This window comes from Micromys minutus, assembly GCF_963924665.1.
Source record: "Micromys minutus genome assembly, chromosome: 2".
NCBI classification, from domain to species: Eukaryota; Metazoa; Chordata; class Mammalia; order Rodentia; family Muridae; genus Micromys; species Micromys minutus.
Genome location: NC_137971.1, coordinates 55231915 through 55247573, shown reverse-complemented (window position 1 = coordinate 55247573; position 15659 = coordinate 55231915). Strand labels below are relative to the sequence as shown.

General features: G+C 49.3%; 1 protein-coding gene across 3 annotated transcripts in view; it reads right to left on the bottom strand.

The window, feature by feature from the left end:
- The window catches only part of CTTN (cortactin), a 34732-nt gene extending 23377 nt beyond the window's left edge, over positions 1-11355 (bottom strand). For 2 of the 3 annotated variants that reach the window (XM_080913252.1, XM_080913253.1), the window contains exons 1-5: positions 11291-11348; positions 6368-6465; positions 4518-4604; positions 3914-3987; positions 1987-2116 (exon numbers count right to left, since the gene is read on the bottom strand). In XM_080913252.1, the coding sequence (XP_080769378.1) occupies positions 1987-2116; positions 3914-3987; positions 4518-4604 (291 nt within the window). In that variant the 5' untranslated portion in view covers positions 6368-6465; positions 11291-11348. Of the gene's footprint in view, positions 1-1986; positions 2117-3913; positions 3988-4517; positions 4605-6367; positions 6466-11290 lie in introns of all 3 variants that reach the window. The other variant, XM_080913251.1, reaches the window with a different exon arrangement.
- Positions 11356-15659: the final 4304 nt, after the last annotated feature.

Genomic DNA, 15659 nt, shown 5'->3' with positions numbered 1-15659 from the left:
CAAGTGAGGACAGTGAGTTCTAGGGGAAGCCCAGAAGGGTGTGTCTCCCCAGAGTGGCAGCACAGGGCAGTAATGAGAAGTCAGTGAGGGAAACAGAGGCCAAGACAGTAAGCACAAAGGGCAAAGGAAGGGCCAGGCTTGATGAAGTGCAAGCGGCAAGTCTGATATGATTTGAGCCAATGGAGGTCCAGACAGAGTAGATGAACCAGAGAACACTTAAGCTTGCCATTAAGTTCACCCTTGGTAAGTTCTAATTCTCCCCAAACTGTCACTCCAGGTCTCTATGCTGTGGCTCTCTGCACCTTACTGAGCTTAAATGAGCAGCAGGTATCCACTTCCTGCCACATGAGGTCTTGTGTTTGGATAGGATAAGATTCTGGACTTCATTCAGAATGTATGCATGACTCTGCTTTCCACACCGCCCATGTCAGAAGCAACATCCTGTCTCTGTGCCAGCAATGAAGAAACACAGCTGACATCCTCAGCTCCTTCCTACATCAGGCATCTTGTCAGAATGTTGCTCCAGAACATTCCTGGCACTGGTGGTTTGAGTAAGAATGGCCCCATAGGCTCATATGTTTGAGTCTTAGAGAGTGACATGAGGTGCAGCCTTGGAGGATGTGTGTCACAGAGGGTGGGCTCTAGGGTTTCAAACTCTCCAGTCAGGCCCAGTGTCACTCTCTCTGGTGTCTGCAAATAAAAATGTAGAACTCTCAGCTAATCTCTAGCACCATGTCTGCCTGCATGTTACCATGCTCCCTGCCAGAATGATAATGGACTAAACCTCTAAACTGTAAGCCAGCCCCAACTAAATGTTTTCCTTAGTAAGAATTGCCATGGTCAGGCTGGAGAGATGGCTCAGCGACTAAGGGCACTGTGTGCTCTTCCAGTCGTCCTGAGTTCAATTCCCAGCAACCACATGGTGGTTCGCAACCATCTGTAATGGAATCTGATGCCCTCTTCTGGTGTGTCTGAAGACAGCAACAGTGTACTCACATATATGAAATAAATCTTAAAAAAAAAAAGAGTTGCCATGGTCATGGTGTCTCTTCACAGCAATAGAACACTAAGACACTAGCTACAGTTAGGGTATCCCCAGGCCAATGAGTCCACTCCTCTAGCGGACTGTGGTGTCTCACTGAGACATGGCCATGGCCTTCTGTGTCTGCATAGCTGAATATAATCCATGTATTAGGGAGTCACCCATCAGGACGGCAGCAGCGGAGCCTCTCTTCCATGTCTATCCAGCAGCATCACTGTCTGCCTGTCAGAACCAGCCCACACTGCTCACCCTGCTACACCTGTTACAGCATCAGCAGAGCACAAAGGCCTGCTCTGCTGGAGACACGTCCACATACTGCAACGTTCTCTCTAGAAAAAAACAGCCAGCATAGAGTGAGCCCCAGAGCAGGCTCCACTCCCTCATCTTAGGGCAAGAAGATCCACACCACCCAACTGATGGTTTATATAGCAAATGCCCACAGCATCTGCTTGCTAATCAGTCCCAGGGGCTCAGCCACAGCTGAGACAATACAGATATCCTCCCCACCTGGCTGCAGAGTGGCCTACAAATGCAGATAGGATGTAAGCTAAGCATCAGTGGACTCCACAGATGTGATGGGAGCAAAGGGTCCTCAGAGCTGACTTCCCCGTGTGGGCTTGCCCATCTCAACCACAGGCAGTGGTGACCATTACGTCTGTGAGCTGGATGTTTCAGGACTGTTGTGCTCACAGAGCTGCTCATGGTGCTGATCTCTCCAAAAGAGCCTTCTCTACATACTAGCCATGGTGGGGGCCTCTGGCAATGTGAAAAAGAGCTACTAGAGACTCAGAAGAGTTTCACCAATGGGCAGCCTATAAAGGACCCCTCAGAGCAGCTCTGTACCCTCAGCAAACCTGACTCCATACTGTGGCTCAGAAAAAGTGTGACTCCCACCCATATCATGTACCGCTCAGGCCAGCAGCCCAGCCTGGGCAGCCACTTACTTTGTCCATCCTATCCTGCTCCACACCGAACTTTCCGCCATAGCCGTGGGAAGCCTTGGGTCCCGTTTCTAACTCCTTCTCCTTGAGTGTCTGGTGTTCTTGGAAGACATTCTCTCGAAGCTTGTGAATGCTGGAGTGGAGAAAAAGCAGGAGTACGTCAGGGTGCAAACATGCACCTCACCCAACAGGACAAACAGGGATAGAGATGTCCTCATGACTCAGAGAGGTTGATGTCCTGTTTGTTCACTGTGTCTGCCTCGTAGGCTCTGACACAACTTGTATGTGGGAAGAATATGGACCTAAATCCACACAGGACGATGCAACTGGCCCTAGAGGCAGCACAGTTGAGCCTGAGCTTCCGTTTACTCAGATCAGCAGATAGAGGTTGATTTCTATAAATGTCATCCAGAGGCTCTTCTACAAACCCTCCAGGTCACCAGGAGAAGCTGCCTATGCTGGTTAGCATTTTGGCAACTTGATACAAGTTAGAGTCATCTCTGAGAGGAAACCTCAACTGAGAAAATGCCTCCGACAGAGACTGACCTACTACTGTAGGGCATTATCTTGATCAATGACTAATGTGAGAGGGCACAGCCCACTGGGGGTGGTCCTACCCTGGGACAGCCTACTGGGGGACTGTGCTATTCCTAGACTAGGCCTGGGTGGTGTAAGAAAGCACCTAAGCAAACCATAAGGAGTAAGTGAGAAGTCTTCCTCCATGGCCTGTGCTTTAGGTCTTGCCTCCACCTGACCTGGCTTCCCTCAGTGATGGGCTTATAAGCTGGAAGGTGAAATGAAGCCTTCGCTCCTCTCCAGGTTGCACAGCAATGCAGAGCAAACTAAGACAAGCAACAGTGGTGAACAGGGGGACAGTCAGAACCCCACTGTCTGCAAGCAGCTGTCACTGGGGCACCGTGTGAGCACAGGGCTTTCCCAAGCAGCAGACACAGGTCCCACAGCTCTGCATGGGAACAAGCCCGAGAGTGTGGGCTGAAGCACACCAGGCCTGGACTCACCAACCTTGATGAGCAGCAAAAGAGAAACACCACCCCATATGGCCCCTCCTGGAGTCTTACATCACATTCTAGAATGACAGGGACAGAGACTCACAGGCACTTGGCTACCCAGATTCCTGTTCACCTTATATCCACTACCCCTCCTAACTACTACACTATGGAAACTTGAAGCCTCTTCTGTGGGAGGTTCAGTTACTCTATACTCAGATCCAGAAAGTCACCGGGAAAAAAATGTCACGAGCCTGGAGGGTGAGACCACACAGGGAAACTCAGCAGAACTCTATCTCAAAGAGATAGATAAAAATATCAACTAAAATCCTCCTACAAGCTACCCCATAGTCCTCTTCTGGCACCTAATCGAATGCTCTGAGGCAAAGATACTGTAAACAAAAATACCAAAGCAGACATACAGGATGTATTCTGAACCGTGTGGTCCTACAACGGCATCTAGGAGTCTGCAGAGGGCCTGTCTACCCTCCCTGGCAAGAATGCAAGCTGCTGTAGAGTTGGCATTTCAGAAGGTGCTGCTGGGTCAGACTTAATGCTCGGTGCATTCCACATTCCTATCTTTGATGAATAGAGCTGGGCTCCCAGGGCCAAGCACTAAATTCCATGATATAAGACAACTTGCAGACAATGATCCACATGAAGATGGCTAGATTCCAAGTCACTCAAAGCCATCTCAGGCCCTCAAAAGCTGCCATTAGAGCAAACAGTTTATGCCACTGCGTTCTGTGTTGAAAGACAAGGTTTACCTCATGTCCATTATCTGTGTGTGGCTGACACCTTAGGCCCACACACGAACACCAGACCCTTAACCATCTTCACCTGGAGAGGCAAGGAGACTGGCTCTAATCTCCTCACCCTATGGGAGGAGTGTGTGGGAGAGTGGGGTACCATGAGGTACTTACTTGATGTGTTCCTGGTGCCCCGATCCCTGCACAGTTTTGGCGCCCCATCTCTGTTCCTTTTCACTCACATCGTTCTGCAAAGAGAAGTAGTTGGCACATTCCACATCCTAAAAAGTATCCCCTATACCCTAACTAGTATATCTCCATCCCAGAAAAGTAAGTAGTACATCCCATGCCCTAACTAGTAGACCCTGAGGACTAATACATCCTGTACTAGTATACACTGACCCCTAACTAGTATACACTGAGCCCAAACTAATATGTTTTAACTAGTATACCTTGAGCCCAACTAGCATATCCTGTACCTTAACTATCATACCCCACATTTTAACTAGCACACCCTATATCCTAAATACTTTAATTCCCACCCTGGAGAAGTTTGTGGTACATCCCATGCCTAACTAGTATGCCCTGAGACCTAAATAGTATGCCTGGCACCCTAATTTATTTATCTTGTGCCCTAATCAGTATATTCCAGACCCTAACCAGTACACCTAACTTGTACCCCTATACCCTGGAGGAAATTAACCAGCTCAGTGCAGGGGCAGGCTGGGAACCTCAGAGGCAAACACCCAGTAAGGCAAAGCAGGCTGGTGGCTCCTACCACAAAATCAGGGTCAGTCTCCCAGTCATCGGCTCCCCCATCATCCTGGGTGATGGATACAGCATGGCCCGCAGAAGCTTTCCACATCTGCAAGGGCAGCAGAGAGTCACCTCAGAGGACACCCCAGGACCACAGAGAAGCCTTGACCCAAACCCTTAGGAAGCCACCTCCCCCCAGAGGGTAGTCACTGAACTCCAGGACACCTGAATGAATCACAGCTTCATATTAGGAGTCTTGAAAGTAGGGCTGGGAAGACAGCTCCATGCAATGCTTGCCTTGGCATCCATGTAGAAAAAAAAAATCTCATTGTGATGGGAGCATTTGTAACCCTAGTAGCTTGGGAGGCAGGAGGATCTGTGGGGCTCACTGGCCAGCCTGGCCTACTTAGTGATTTCCAGACCATGAGGAACCCTAACTCAAAAAAAAAAAAAAAAAAAAAAAAAGCAAAAAACAGAAAACCTTGTTGAGAATGGAGATGTCTTAGAGGTTAAGAGCACTTGCTGTTCTTCCAAAAACAGAGGTTGAGTCCCCAGCACCCACAAGGCGGCTCACTGTAACTCCAGCTCTAGGGGACCTGTTCAGGTCTCCATGGGCACTGCAAACATGTGGTACAGACACACATGCAGACAGAACACTCACACCTACAATAAAAGTGAAAACAGCTTGGTGACTCACACCTATAATCTGAGCTGATAGGCTGAGGCAGGAGGACTGCTACATGTTTAAGGCCAGACAAGACTAGGCTACAGAGTAGGACCCCATTTCAAATCAACATAGTAGAGTGTGGACGTTCTCCACCAATGAGGACCTCACGCTAATCAGCCTTAGGGTGACCTTAAGTGTCACTCCTGGCAAATGTCATGTTTATTTTACCACAATTTAAAAGGATGATTTTGGCTTCAATGACCTCCTAGGGCTATGATGGCTATCTTAATGTAGACAACCAATTCGGTAAGCTGCCTCTAGCAGCGTGGTAGAGGGCAGATTTGCCATCTATTGGGGGGCACAGTGCAGCTCCCTCACATCGGAAGCTGTTAATGGGACGGCAAATCCTGTGGGCAAGAATGTTCCAGATGTGACCTACTTTGGACAAGATTTTTCTTTTTCATTTTTCCACCTTGGGGGAGTACACGTCTGACTGTGTGCAGTCATAAACATGTATGCCCATGTGTGTCCTCCATCACTTCCACCTTATTCACTGAGGCAGGGCCTCTCGGTCAGACGAGCTCACTGATCTTGCTTGCTCTTTGGATCTCCAACCCCTGTCTTCTATAGCCACCAGGCTCACCCAGCATTTACACGAGTTCTGAGGCTCTGAACTCACACTTGTGTGGTGAATGCTTTAACATTGAGCCATCTCTCCAGCCCTTAACAGGATCTTAAAGAACATCAAGAGCTGTGACCACAGCACACGTGGTTCTTGCTGTCACCATACAGGTCCCAGAGATTATACTTAAACTCTCTGTGTTGGCAGTGATGCTCTTACACACTGAGACGACTCACTAGCCTCCTCCTCATTTTTGGGACAGTGTCTCTTCACTGAACCCAGAGCTTGTCAACCGGCTAGGCTGGCTGACCAGCAAATTCCAGGGCTCTGCTTGCTGCTGCCCCCAGCACTTTGCAGATGTGTGCCCTGTACCTGGCTTTTACTTGGATGTCTGGGATCCGATCTCAGGTCCTCAGGCTTGCATTTACCTACTGAACTACCTTCCCAGTCCCCAGCATGAGATTTCTTTGGGAAGGTTAATGTTCCTCACCTACCCCAGGTCTCTCCCTGCACAGTCAGGAAGAGAGCCCTACACACACCTGACCCGAGAGAAAGCATACTGGAGTCTTCACAACACACAAACCTTTCTCTTTTGCTGGGAAAAGCAGCTCAGAGCAGTCTGTCCGTATCCAAGGAATCCAAGGCGGAACGTGAGGGCATCTGCAATGATTCACTGATTACCTGTGAAGAGAGGACTGGAGGCTCAGCACACCTGCACCAGGCTCTCTGAGCAACTTCATCCCAAGCCCTGCAAAGCGCTTTAGAGACACTCTGAGTGCTATATATTTATAGCTATATAAGTAGGCTATATAGCATACTTAGTGATTTCCAGACCAATGAAGAACCATGAGTCAAAAAAAGCAAAAAAAAAAAAAAAAAAAAAAGGTATATATAGCTGCCTATAATTGCATCAGCAGACAGGAAGACCGACCTCTTTCTAACCAGAGCCCACAGGAACCAGAGGACTCAGCAGATTCAAAGACCTTCCTCCTACATCCTCCCCCCCCCCCCACATACCCATCCCACACATCTCCAAATGCAGCTGAGTTCTCAACCTCTGTGGCCAGCACTCGCCCTGCTCGGTGTACAGCTGAGACAGTCCATTTCTTTTCCACTCTAATGTATGAAGGTGGAGTGCAATGGAATTCCATCACTGTGTTCACAAACGGAAGCCTGGCATGGCAGCACATGCCGATGACCCCAGCTGTGGCAGAGAGACAGGACGGCCTGTCCCCAAAAGCTAAAACAATGAGCGGGCACAACAGCACACACCTATGATCCCAGAGCCACGAGGTAGAGGCAGGGGGACCGGGAGTTCAATCAACTCTCATCCTTAGCCAGCCTGGGCTATGTGAGCCCAGCTTCAAAATCAAAACAAAACAAAAACAAAAAACCAGAAACACTAGTCAAATCCCATTCATCAGGGCTGGGAGATGGCTCAGCAGATCAAAGTGCTGACCTGCACTTGATTCCAGAACCCACGTGGAAAGCCAAATATGAAGCCAGTGAGCGGCAATGCTGGGGTTGAGACCCGGGTCTTACACTCCACAAATACTCTGCAACCAAGCCATGTCGCCAGCCATACACTCAATGTTCTCAACTTTAGAACTATGAAAAGAACCAACAGAAAGATAAGCTTGGGCAATCTGGGATCTAAATAAGGCCCTGTGCCCAGCTCTCACACACAAAATGAATGAAATGAACACGGTTGTTCCTGGCTGCAATTTGCTGATAACCTCTCCGATGTCATGTTATGGACACAAGGACTGGGAAGAACTGTGTGTGTCTGTCTGTCTGCCTTTATGTGTCTGTGGAGCAACACGTGTGCCAGAGTGCGCTTACGGAAGTCAGAGAATAGATATCCTGAATCTCTCCTTCTACCACATAGGTCTGAGGGACTGAACTCAGGTGTCAGGCTCAGTGGCAAGTATCTTTTGCCCACTGAGCCTTCTCACTTAAATGCTGTGCCTCAAAAGACAACCACCAGAAAGCTGACCAGAACCTGTATGGCAGCATATAGCTAGAACCCAGCACTCAGGAGGCTGAGGGGAAAGGCTGGAAAGTTTGAGGCTAGCCTGGGCTACAGAATGAGACCTTGCCAAGAAGCAAACAAGTGACAGGTTGACCTGTGGAAAAAGAACGGTTCTCAAACAATGATTCAGAACATATAAAGAGCATTTGGTAATCATTAGTTAAAAAGATGGCTAACCTGTTTAATAACAAAGGTACCAGGCACAGTGATGGGGGCCTGGGGGAAATGACACTTAAACATGGGAGCTCAACAGAACAACCTCATCTCAAAACAAACAAAAGAGGAAAGGAGAAAGGCAGAGCTGGAGCTCACATGTGGAATGGAGCTTTGTGTATTCAAGGCCCTGTACTTAATCCCCAGCAAATGGGATGTAGGGGGTGGGGCAGTATGGGAGGAGGGCAGAGAGAAGAGCTAATCAGGGGAAAGTCAACGCTAAGATGTCCAGTTCCCTTCTTTTCTAAAGGACAGAGCAGAGCAGCCCAGCCTAGCCTGGTAGTGTGTGCTCACAGCCTATGATCCCAACACTCAGGAGGCTGAGGCAGGAGGGTGGCTGCAAGTCTGGGGCCATGCTGCTGTATGCAGTGAGTTTCAGGCTAATCAAAGCTATAGAAATCCATCTCAAATGCATCCTAACTATTGAAATTCTGTAAACCCCACCCCTCAGTTACCTAGCAACAGCCAGGTATACCCCACCCCTCAATTACCCAGCAGTAGCCAGGTATGCTCCGCCCCAGTGACCTGACATTATAAAAGGAGCTGCTCTTTCTTGCTCTTGTGCTCTTGCAGCCTTCTCTCCCACTCCTACCCCTCCTATTCCCTTCCCCCTTCTCCCTCCACATGCTCATGGCCCCCAGCCTCTACTCCTCTACTCTCTCTCTCTCTCTCTCTCTCTCTCTCTGCCTCTACCACCCTCTTAACTCTCCCATGACCTGAATAAACTCTATTCTCTACTATACCGTTGTGTGGCTGGTCCCTCAGGGGGAAAGCATTCCCAATGGGTCCCCCAGAGGCATCTCCCTTGCCCCCCACTCTCTTCATCCTTCCCCTAACATTGATGCCGAAACCCGGGACATCATCTTTTCCTTTCACTAACCACCACCAAAAAGGGAGTGGGAAGGAGGAGCAGAAAAAGACACACAGACAGACAGACTCCAGGTTTGTTGCCAAGGCTAGCCAAAATTCCTTGGTCTCAAGGTCCTTTGCCTCAGCATTCCCAGCCACAGGGACCACAGGCATGTGCATTCTATGTAGATCTCTGAGAGGCCAAAACTGTTGTGGTGATGGCTGTACAACTCTGAATACACTGATAACCGCTGAACCCTTTAATCAGGTGAACTATATATCAATAAATCTGATATAAAGGTACAGAAAACAGACGGGGACAGAGAAAGCCACTCAGAGGACACACCACCATCTTAAGGCCCTAAACCTGATACCTACAGCACAGCAGAGCAAAGGTGGCTGGGTCAGGAGTTGTTGTGGAGAGGTCAGCCCTTACCCCCTGCCTACTGAAGCCAGCAAGGGCCAGGTGCAGAGAGAGTAGGCTAGCCTGCTCAGGACACCACCAAGAGACAAGCAGACACTACTATACCCAAAACAAAGAACAGGGGCACAAAGAGGTAAAGACACTCAGGATGATGCTGAGTTACACCAGGTGCCTTCCCAACTAACAGACCAAAGGTCTAAAGGGGCAATTACATTCCCTGGCATTTACAAGGTATTAAAGGCACGACTGTCACAAGGCCTCAATTAAAAGATCAGCTCTAGGGCCATGGCTAAAGCTGGGTAGAGAATGTATTTAACAAGGCCCAGGGTTCAATCAGAAGAGGAAGCCTGAATCAGTTCTTCAACCCCACCTCTGCATTCTTCTACCTCCGAAGTTCCCACTTAGAGCTGCTTCTCTCTCCTTTAAATTTCTGGCAAAAAAACCTCCATCAAATAGAAATGCAGTGTTGACTCAGGGCCTGAACTGGTGACTCACTCTGGGTGAGCCAGTAGAGGCCGGCCCTAAGATCCACAGAGGCCTGGCCCTTGGTGGACAGAGGGGCTGTATGCTCTGACTGTGAGGGTCTACTGGGTGGTAAGGTCTTACCAGATCTCGAGCTACTAACAAAGACCAATCAGTATTGCCAGGTAAAACAACTAGGAAGGGCTAATGCCTCTGCTTGACTGGACACAAAATGGAATTCCTTCTCCCTGGCCACAAGTCCCCCATCCCTCACACAGACCAAGAGGAAACAGGAATAGACCAGGCAGGAAATGGAATTCCTTCTCCCTGGCCACAAGTCCCCCATCCCTCACACAGACCAAGAGGAAACAGGGGAAAAGACCAGGCCCAAACACCTCTGCAGTGACTGGGCACACACCCAGAGTAAGGGGCGGCTGGATTCCAGGCTCCCTAGCTCCAGGATGCAAGCTAGAAGCTTGGATTTCCACTGACCCCATTGCAAATTTCCCTCAGGTGCCCAGATTGGTCTCTCATCCCAGCCCAGAGGGCTAGAGACCAATCCTAGGAGGCCCTGGAACATGGCTGCCCAGCCCTACCAACTTCCTACAGACCCTCAGACCTTCATAATTCCACTGGGTTTTGGAACTCCAGCCTTCTCAGGCCCACCAGCTTCCCCCAGGCCCTCATCATTCCACTAGATACTAGAACCAAAGTCTCCTTACCCCCACCAGCATCCCCCAGGCCTCAGGTCTTCATTCCTCTCCTAGGTTCTGGTACTCTAACACAAACCCATAACTGCATTCTGAGAAGCCGACTTCGCACTTCATCCTGGGATCCTGCTCTGGAACCCAACCCCTTCCTTTATGCCCAGGATTCCTAGGGCCTGTGTCCTAGGGCCCGCCCCCTCAGAGCCTGACCGGCTCGACACCCCTAGCTACTCCACATATGACCGGATGAAGCATTGGAGTCTGAAACCTCCGATCCTTGCCCAATACCTGGGGCTCCGACGCCCCCCAGATCCTATGACTCGGGGCTTCGAGCCACCAATTCTGACCCTGCACCCCAAACCTCGAATCCCAGTCCTGCATCCCGAACACAACCATGCACCCCAATCCCTCGATTCCAGCTCCACACCGCGAACCCCTGGCCTTGGCTCTGCACCCGAGTCCTCCGCTCCTAGCCCTGCACTCCAACCCCCGATCTTATCCCTGCACCACGGGTCCCGACGCCCGATCCCGGCCCCACACCCTAAGTCACAATCTCGGCCCCAAACCGCGAACACCGGGTCCTGGCCCGGAATCCTGACTCCTGGGTCCCAACCCTACACCCCGAGGCCCCAATCCATGGATCCTGGCCCTGCACCCCTGGGCGCTGGGCCCCGATCCCTGGCCTGCACCCGGATCCCCTGGGTCCTGGTCCCGACCCTGTACCCCAACCTCCCGTCCAGGTTCTGCACCCTGACAACTCATCATCCAACAACCTTCCTGCCCCACAGAAGCTCTCTAGGACGCCCATCCTCCGCTCACCGCACCAGCAGGGTCCGCCAGGCTCCCGCCGCGCCCCGCCGCTCCCAGTGCCCGCTCACTTCCGGTTCCGCGGAGGCGGGGCCTCATCCGGGGCCACGCAAGAACCCGCCCCATTCCAGGCCGTCCCCGCCCCATATTCCAAACTGTTAGGTGATCAGGGAAACAGGATACACAGCTTCATAACTTGTAGTTGGCTCGGACGCCAGTCAGCTGCGCTGCGGAGACCCAACTTAGAAACACCTGCCAACTCCTGTCCAACACACATTCATCCTAAACCCAGCTTCCAACCATACATCCACCACCCTGCAACACTCTTCCCACGCACGGATCTACACAGCATTATCCACTCACCTGTCAATCATCTACCCACCCATCCACCAATCTGTCCTTCTGCCCATCTACCCACTCATCTAGCAATCCATCTGTTCATCCATTCTTCCATCTATCTGGTTCCTATTGTTGTGATTTAAAAAAAAAAAAACTGATCTAACACAGCTTATTTGGCTCATAAATTATAGTCTGTCACAGAGGAAGGGAAGTTAGGACAGGAACTCAGGCAGAGCAGGAACTGAAACAGACTTATGAAGGAGTGTTGCTTACTGGCTTGCTCAACCTGCTTTCTTACACATCCCAGGACTACCTGCATAGGGGTGGCACCCACAATGGTGGGTTGGGCCCTTCTATATAAATCTTTAACCAAGGAAATGCCCCCACAGACTTCGAACTTCAGACTACAGACGAGTCTGGTGGTGGCAATTAATCAACTGAGGTTTCCTCTTTCCAGATTACTCTATAGTTTATGTCAAGTTGACAAAAACTAACCAACATATTACATACACACCCACCCGTCAACCGTCCTAGAAACCAGTGAGTGACCTTCCTGAGGAATATGCCGGACGTGTCCTTTGACCTCTGTATGTGTGCTCATACAATACATACCTACATGTATGTACCTGCACACACATCTTTTTTCCTTCCTGATCTATCCATACATTTTGAAGTAAATTCTCAAATGTGTATTTGTCTTATTCGGGTTATTCTGTGGACGTGTTTGTCTTGATACAGGAGAGCTAGCCCACTGTGGGTAGCACCATCCCTAGGTAGGTGCTCCTGGACTATATAACACAGTTAGCTAATAAGGTAGAGGCAGGTAGGTGGATCATTAGAGGCCAGTCTGGTCCAGATCAGCCCAATGAGGGACTCCCCCTCCTCTCCAGGAGAAGAAAGAAGAAGAGAAAGAGAAAGAGGAGAAGAGGGAGGTAAAGGATGTAATCCAGTGGCAGAGTGCCCGTCTAGTATGGACAAGGCTCTAGTACCAACATTAGTACCACAGAGAGAGAGAAAAAAAGTGAAATTGTCCAAATGTATGGATAGATCAGGGAGGAAAAAGATATGTGTGTACATGTTCATGTGTGCAGGTACACACATGTAGGAGTGTATTCAAGTGCATGAGCACACATACAGTGGTCAAAGGACAAGTCTGGCATCTTCCTCAGGAAAGTCACTCACTGGTTCTGCGACAGGATCTCTCTGGCCTGCAGATCATCCATGAGGCTAAGTTGGCTGGTCAGCAAGCCCCAGGGAGCCTCCTGTCTTTGCTTCTCTGCTGAGGGGTTTGCAGGTGTGCACTACTTTACCCAGCATTCTCTCCTCGGTTTTGAGAATCACTTCAGTCCCTCATGTCTGCACAGCAAACACAGAGCAATCTCCTGGTATGGGATATTTGTTGCTTTAATAATAATAATAATAAACATAATCTCATACATATTTTCTTAAATTAAAACTACAGGCATCATTTTATACTAAGTACCTAAATGTGCCCCACAGATGGGGTTAGAATCACTCAACTAAGTTCCATGTGCCCAAGCTGAAAAGCCAAGATCTATACTTGAACCAGGGACAGTGGTATATATGCCTGAGTCCCTGTGATGGGGCAGCTGAGTCAGGAAGATGGCTTTCGCCTTGGCACCATGGTGAGAGAAGAGGTAACAGATAGAAAACAGGTAACTTCCAAATCACATAAGGAAACCCCTCCTGCTATAACTCTCATATGGGAACAGCCCAGAATCAAGATGTGCGGGTCAGTTAGATGGCTCAGTTGGTAAAGGTGCCTGCCACTAAGCTTGACAACCTGAGTTCAATTCCCAGTACTCATATGCTAGTAAAATAAGTAGCCCACTGAGTAGCAACAGTATACCTCAAAACTACCACCAAACAAACAACAGTCTTCTCCCCTCAGCCCCAAAGAACTACCCACTTGACAAAGTACTGCTATATTCTAGACTCACAAAACAAAGCCAATTAAGATCCATCAGCCAATGTATAATTTGCCTTATACTCATAAAAGCCTGAGGCCAGACGAACCAGTGAACAGTGTCTTCTGGAGGCAAGACCGCTGCACTCCTAACAGCTGCAGTTGCCGGCACAAGAGCAAGCCAACCAACCTTCCAGAATGGATTTTTGATGGTGTGGTTCCTGGTAGGTCAAATAAGGATGCACCCATCCACTCACCCACATCCATCTATGCAGCCCTCAGTCCATCCAGTGCTGGGATTCCCAGTGCACACACAGGTTTGCCTCTTCGCATAGGTGCTGGAGACTCAGGCATCAAGTTTTCCCTGCAATCACTACTGGTAGAGCCACCCCCCTAGCCACCTACCTCCTAGCCTCCCACATAGATCTTATTTGATCCAATAATGAATAAAGGAGTATGATTTTTAAGTCTGTTAAAGAAGCATTAGTAGTGTTGATTTGCAAGTATGGATCTGTCTGTCTTTGGGGCCAGTTCATATCCTCCAAAGCTCAGCCCCAGAGAGACCAGAGATTTCAGGAATGAACCAGGAGCCCTGGAATGCAGAACAGGAAAAGCAGTGCACAGAGGTGTTGGGAGCCATTTGCTGCTTCTCTGGAGCAGAGGAGAGAGGAAGAGAGAGACTGCCTACCAGGCCAAGTGAAGGCAGGTCAGTGTCTGTTGGCAGATTTCCCAGCTTGCTGAGACATGAAACAATAAAAGGTGTACTTAAAGCTCAAGGCAAGGGGCAAAGATTCTTTTGACCTTGGTGGAAGAAATACAAGGGTTTTGTGTTGCAGTAAATATTAAAAATGGTTTACTCATCTCTTTATCGGCCCCATGGTCTCACTCTGCCGGTGCCACTTCTAGTACAGAGCTGTAGCACAGACTGTCACTCGGTTCACAAGCCATATTCTCCACATGGTTCCCTTCCCAGGCGGTTTACTCCACCCACCCTGGAGCTTCTGCTCCTGTACTGGGTGGAATTACCACCCGGCGGAGTCTTCATTCCTCCACCGCCAGCACAAACATGACTCTAATGCCCAATAGATTTTCATACAGGTTTATACATTCAATTCTCAATCCACAAACCCTTCATACAATAGGATTACATCCAATAGACTCATACAGATCTCATACAGACAGCCCTTTCATATGAGATGTAAGACCTATAAAATCCTTAAAATGTTCATAGCTACTTAACGCCAATTAAGTCCACCTGGATCCAGCTCATCTTTCCTCCTCTCTTCCCCCTCCTCCTCCTTCCACTCTGACCCTCTCTCTCCACTTTCCCTTCCCCTGTCCAATCACCGGCTCTCACCTTTATTTTCTAAATTAAAATGGGAAGAAGGTTCTGATGAAGTCACCTGAGTACCTAACTAGGCAGCCCTTCTTGGGAGAATTAACACCAAAATACAAATGTCTATATTTCAGCAAAATTGTTTGTTAGCTTGTAGCTTTGCTTCCCATGGTACAGTAGATAAGGCTGTAAGATACACTTGCAGCTGGCATGGCCCTGACCTGCAGCCCTCCCATATCTGTCTCTTGCTTCATTTTTCTATCTTTCCTATAATCAGCCTCACTTCCCCCTCAGAGGACTCTGACTTCATACCAATACACAGAGGTCCCCGAGCCTCTCAAGGAGGCAACTCTGAAGATACCTGGCTCTGAGTCTAGTGACACCGATGTCAGCTTCTGGACCAATTGTGCTGTGAAGATGTTAAGCCAGGTTTCATGGTGCATGCCTGTGTTTCTAGCCTTAGGAAGACTTGAGGCAGGAAGATGACAGTTCTAGGCCTCTAGGCTAGCCTGAGTTATAAGCCAGGTCCTGTTTAACACAAAACAGTAAAAAGCCAGGCAGGAGCAGTAGTGCACATCTGTGAATGAGGCTGACCTAATCTACATAGCACGTTCCAGGACAGCCAGGGCTGTGTAGAAGGACCCCACCTCAAAAACTACCTACCTAAAAAGCCACACACAACAAAGTGCTGGGCTTGCTGTGACTTGTTCTTGTGGCAGCAAAACAAAGTCAGAGCTCCTCTACCACCATTGCAGCAATAAGAGATGAAGCTTGTGAGA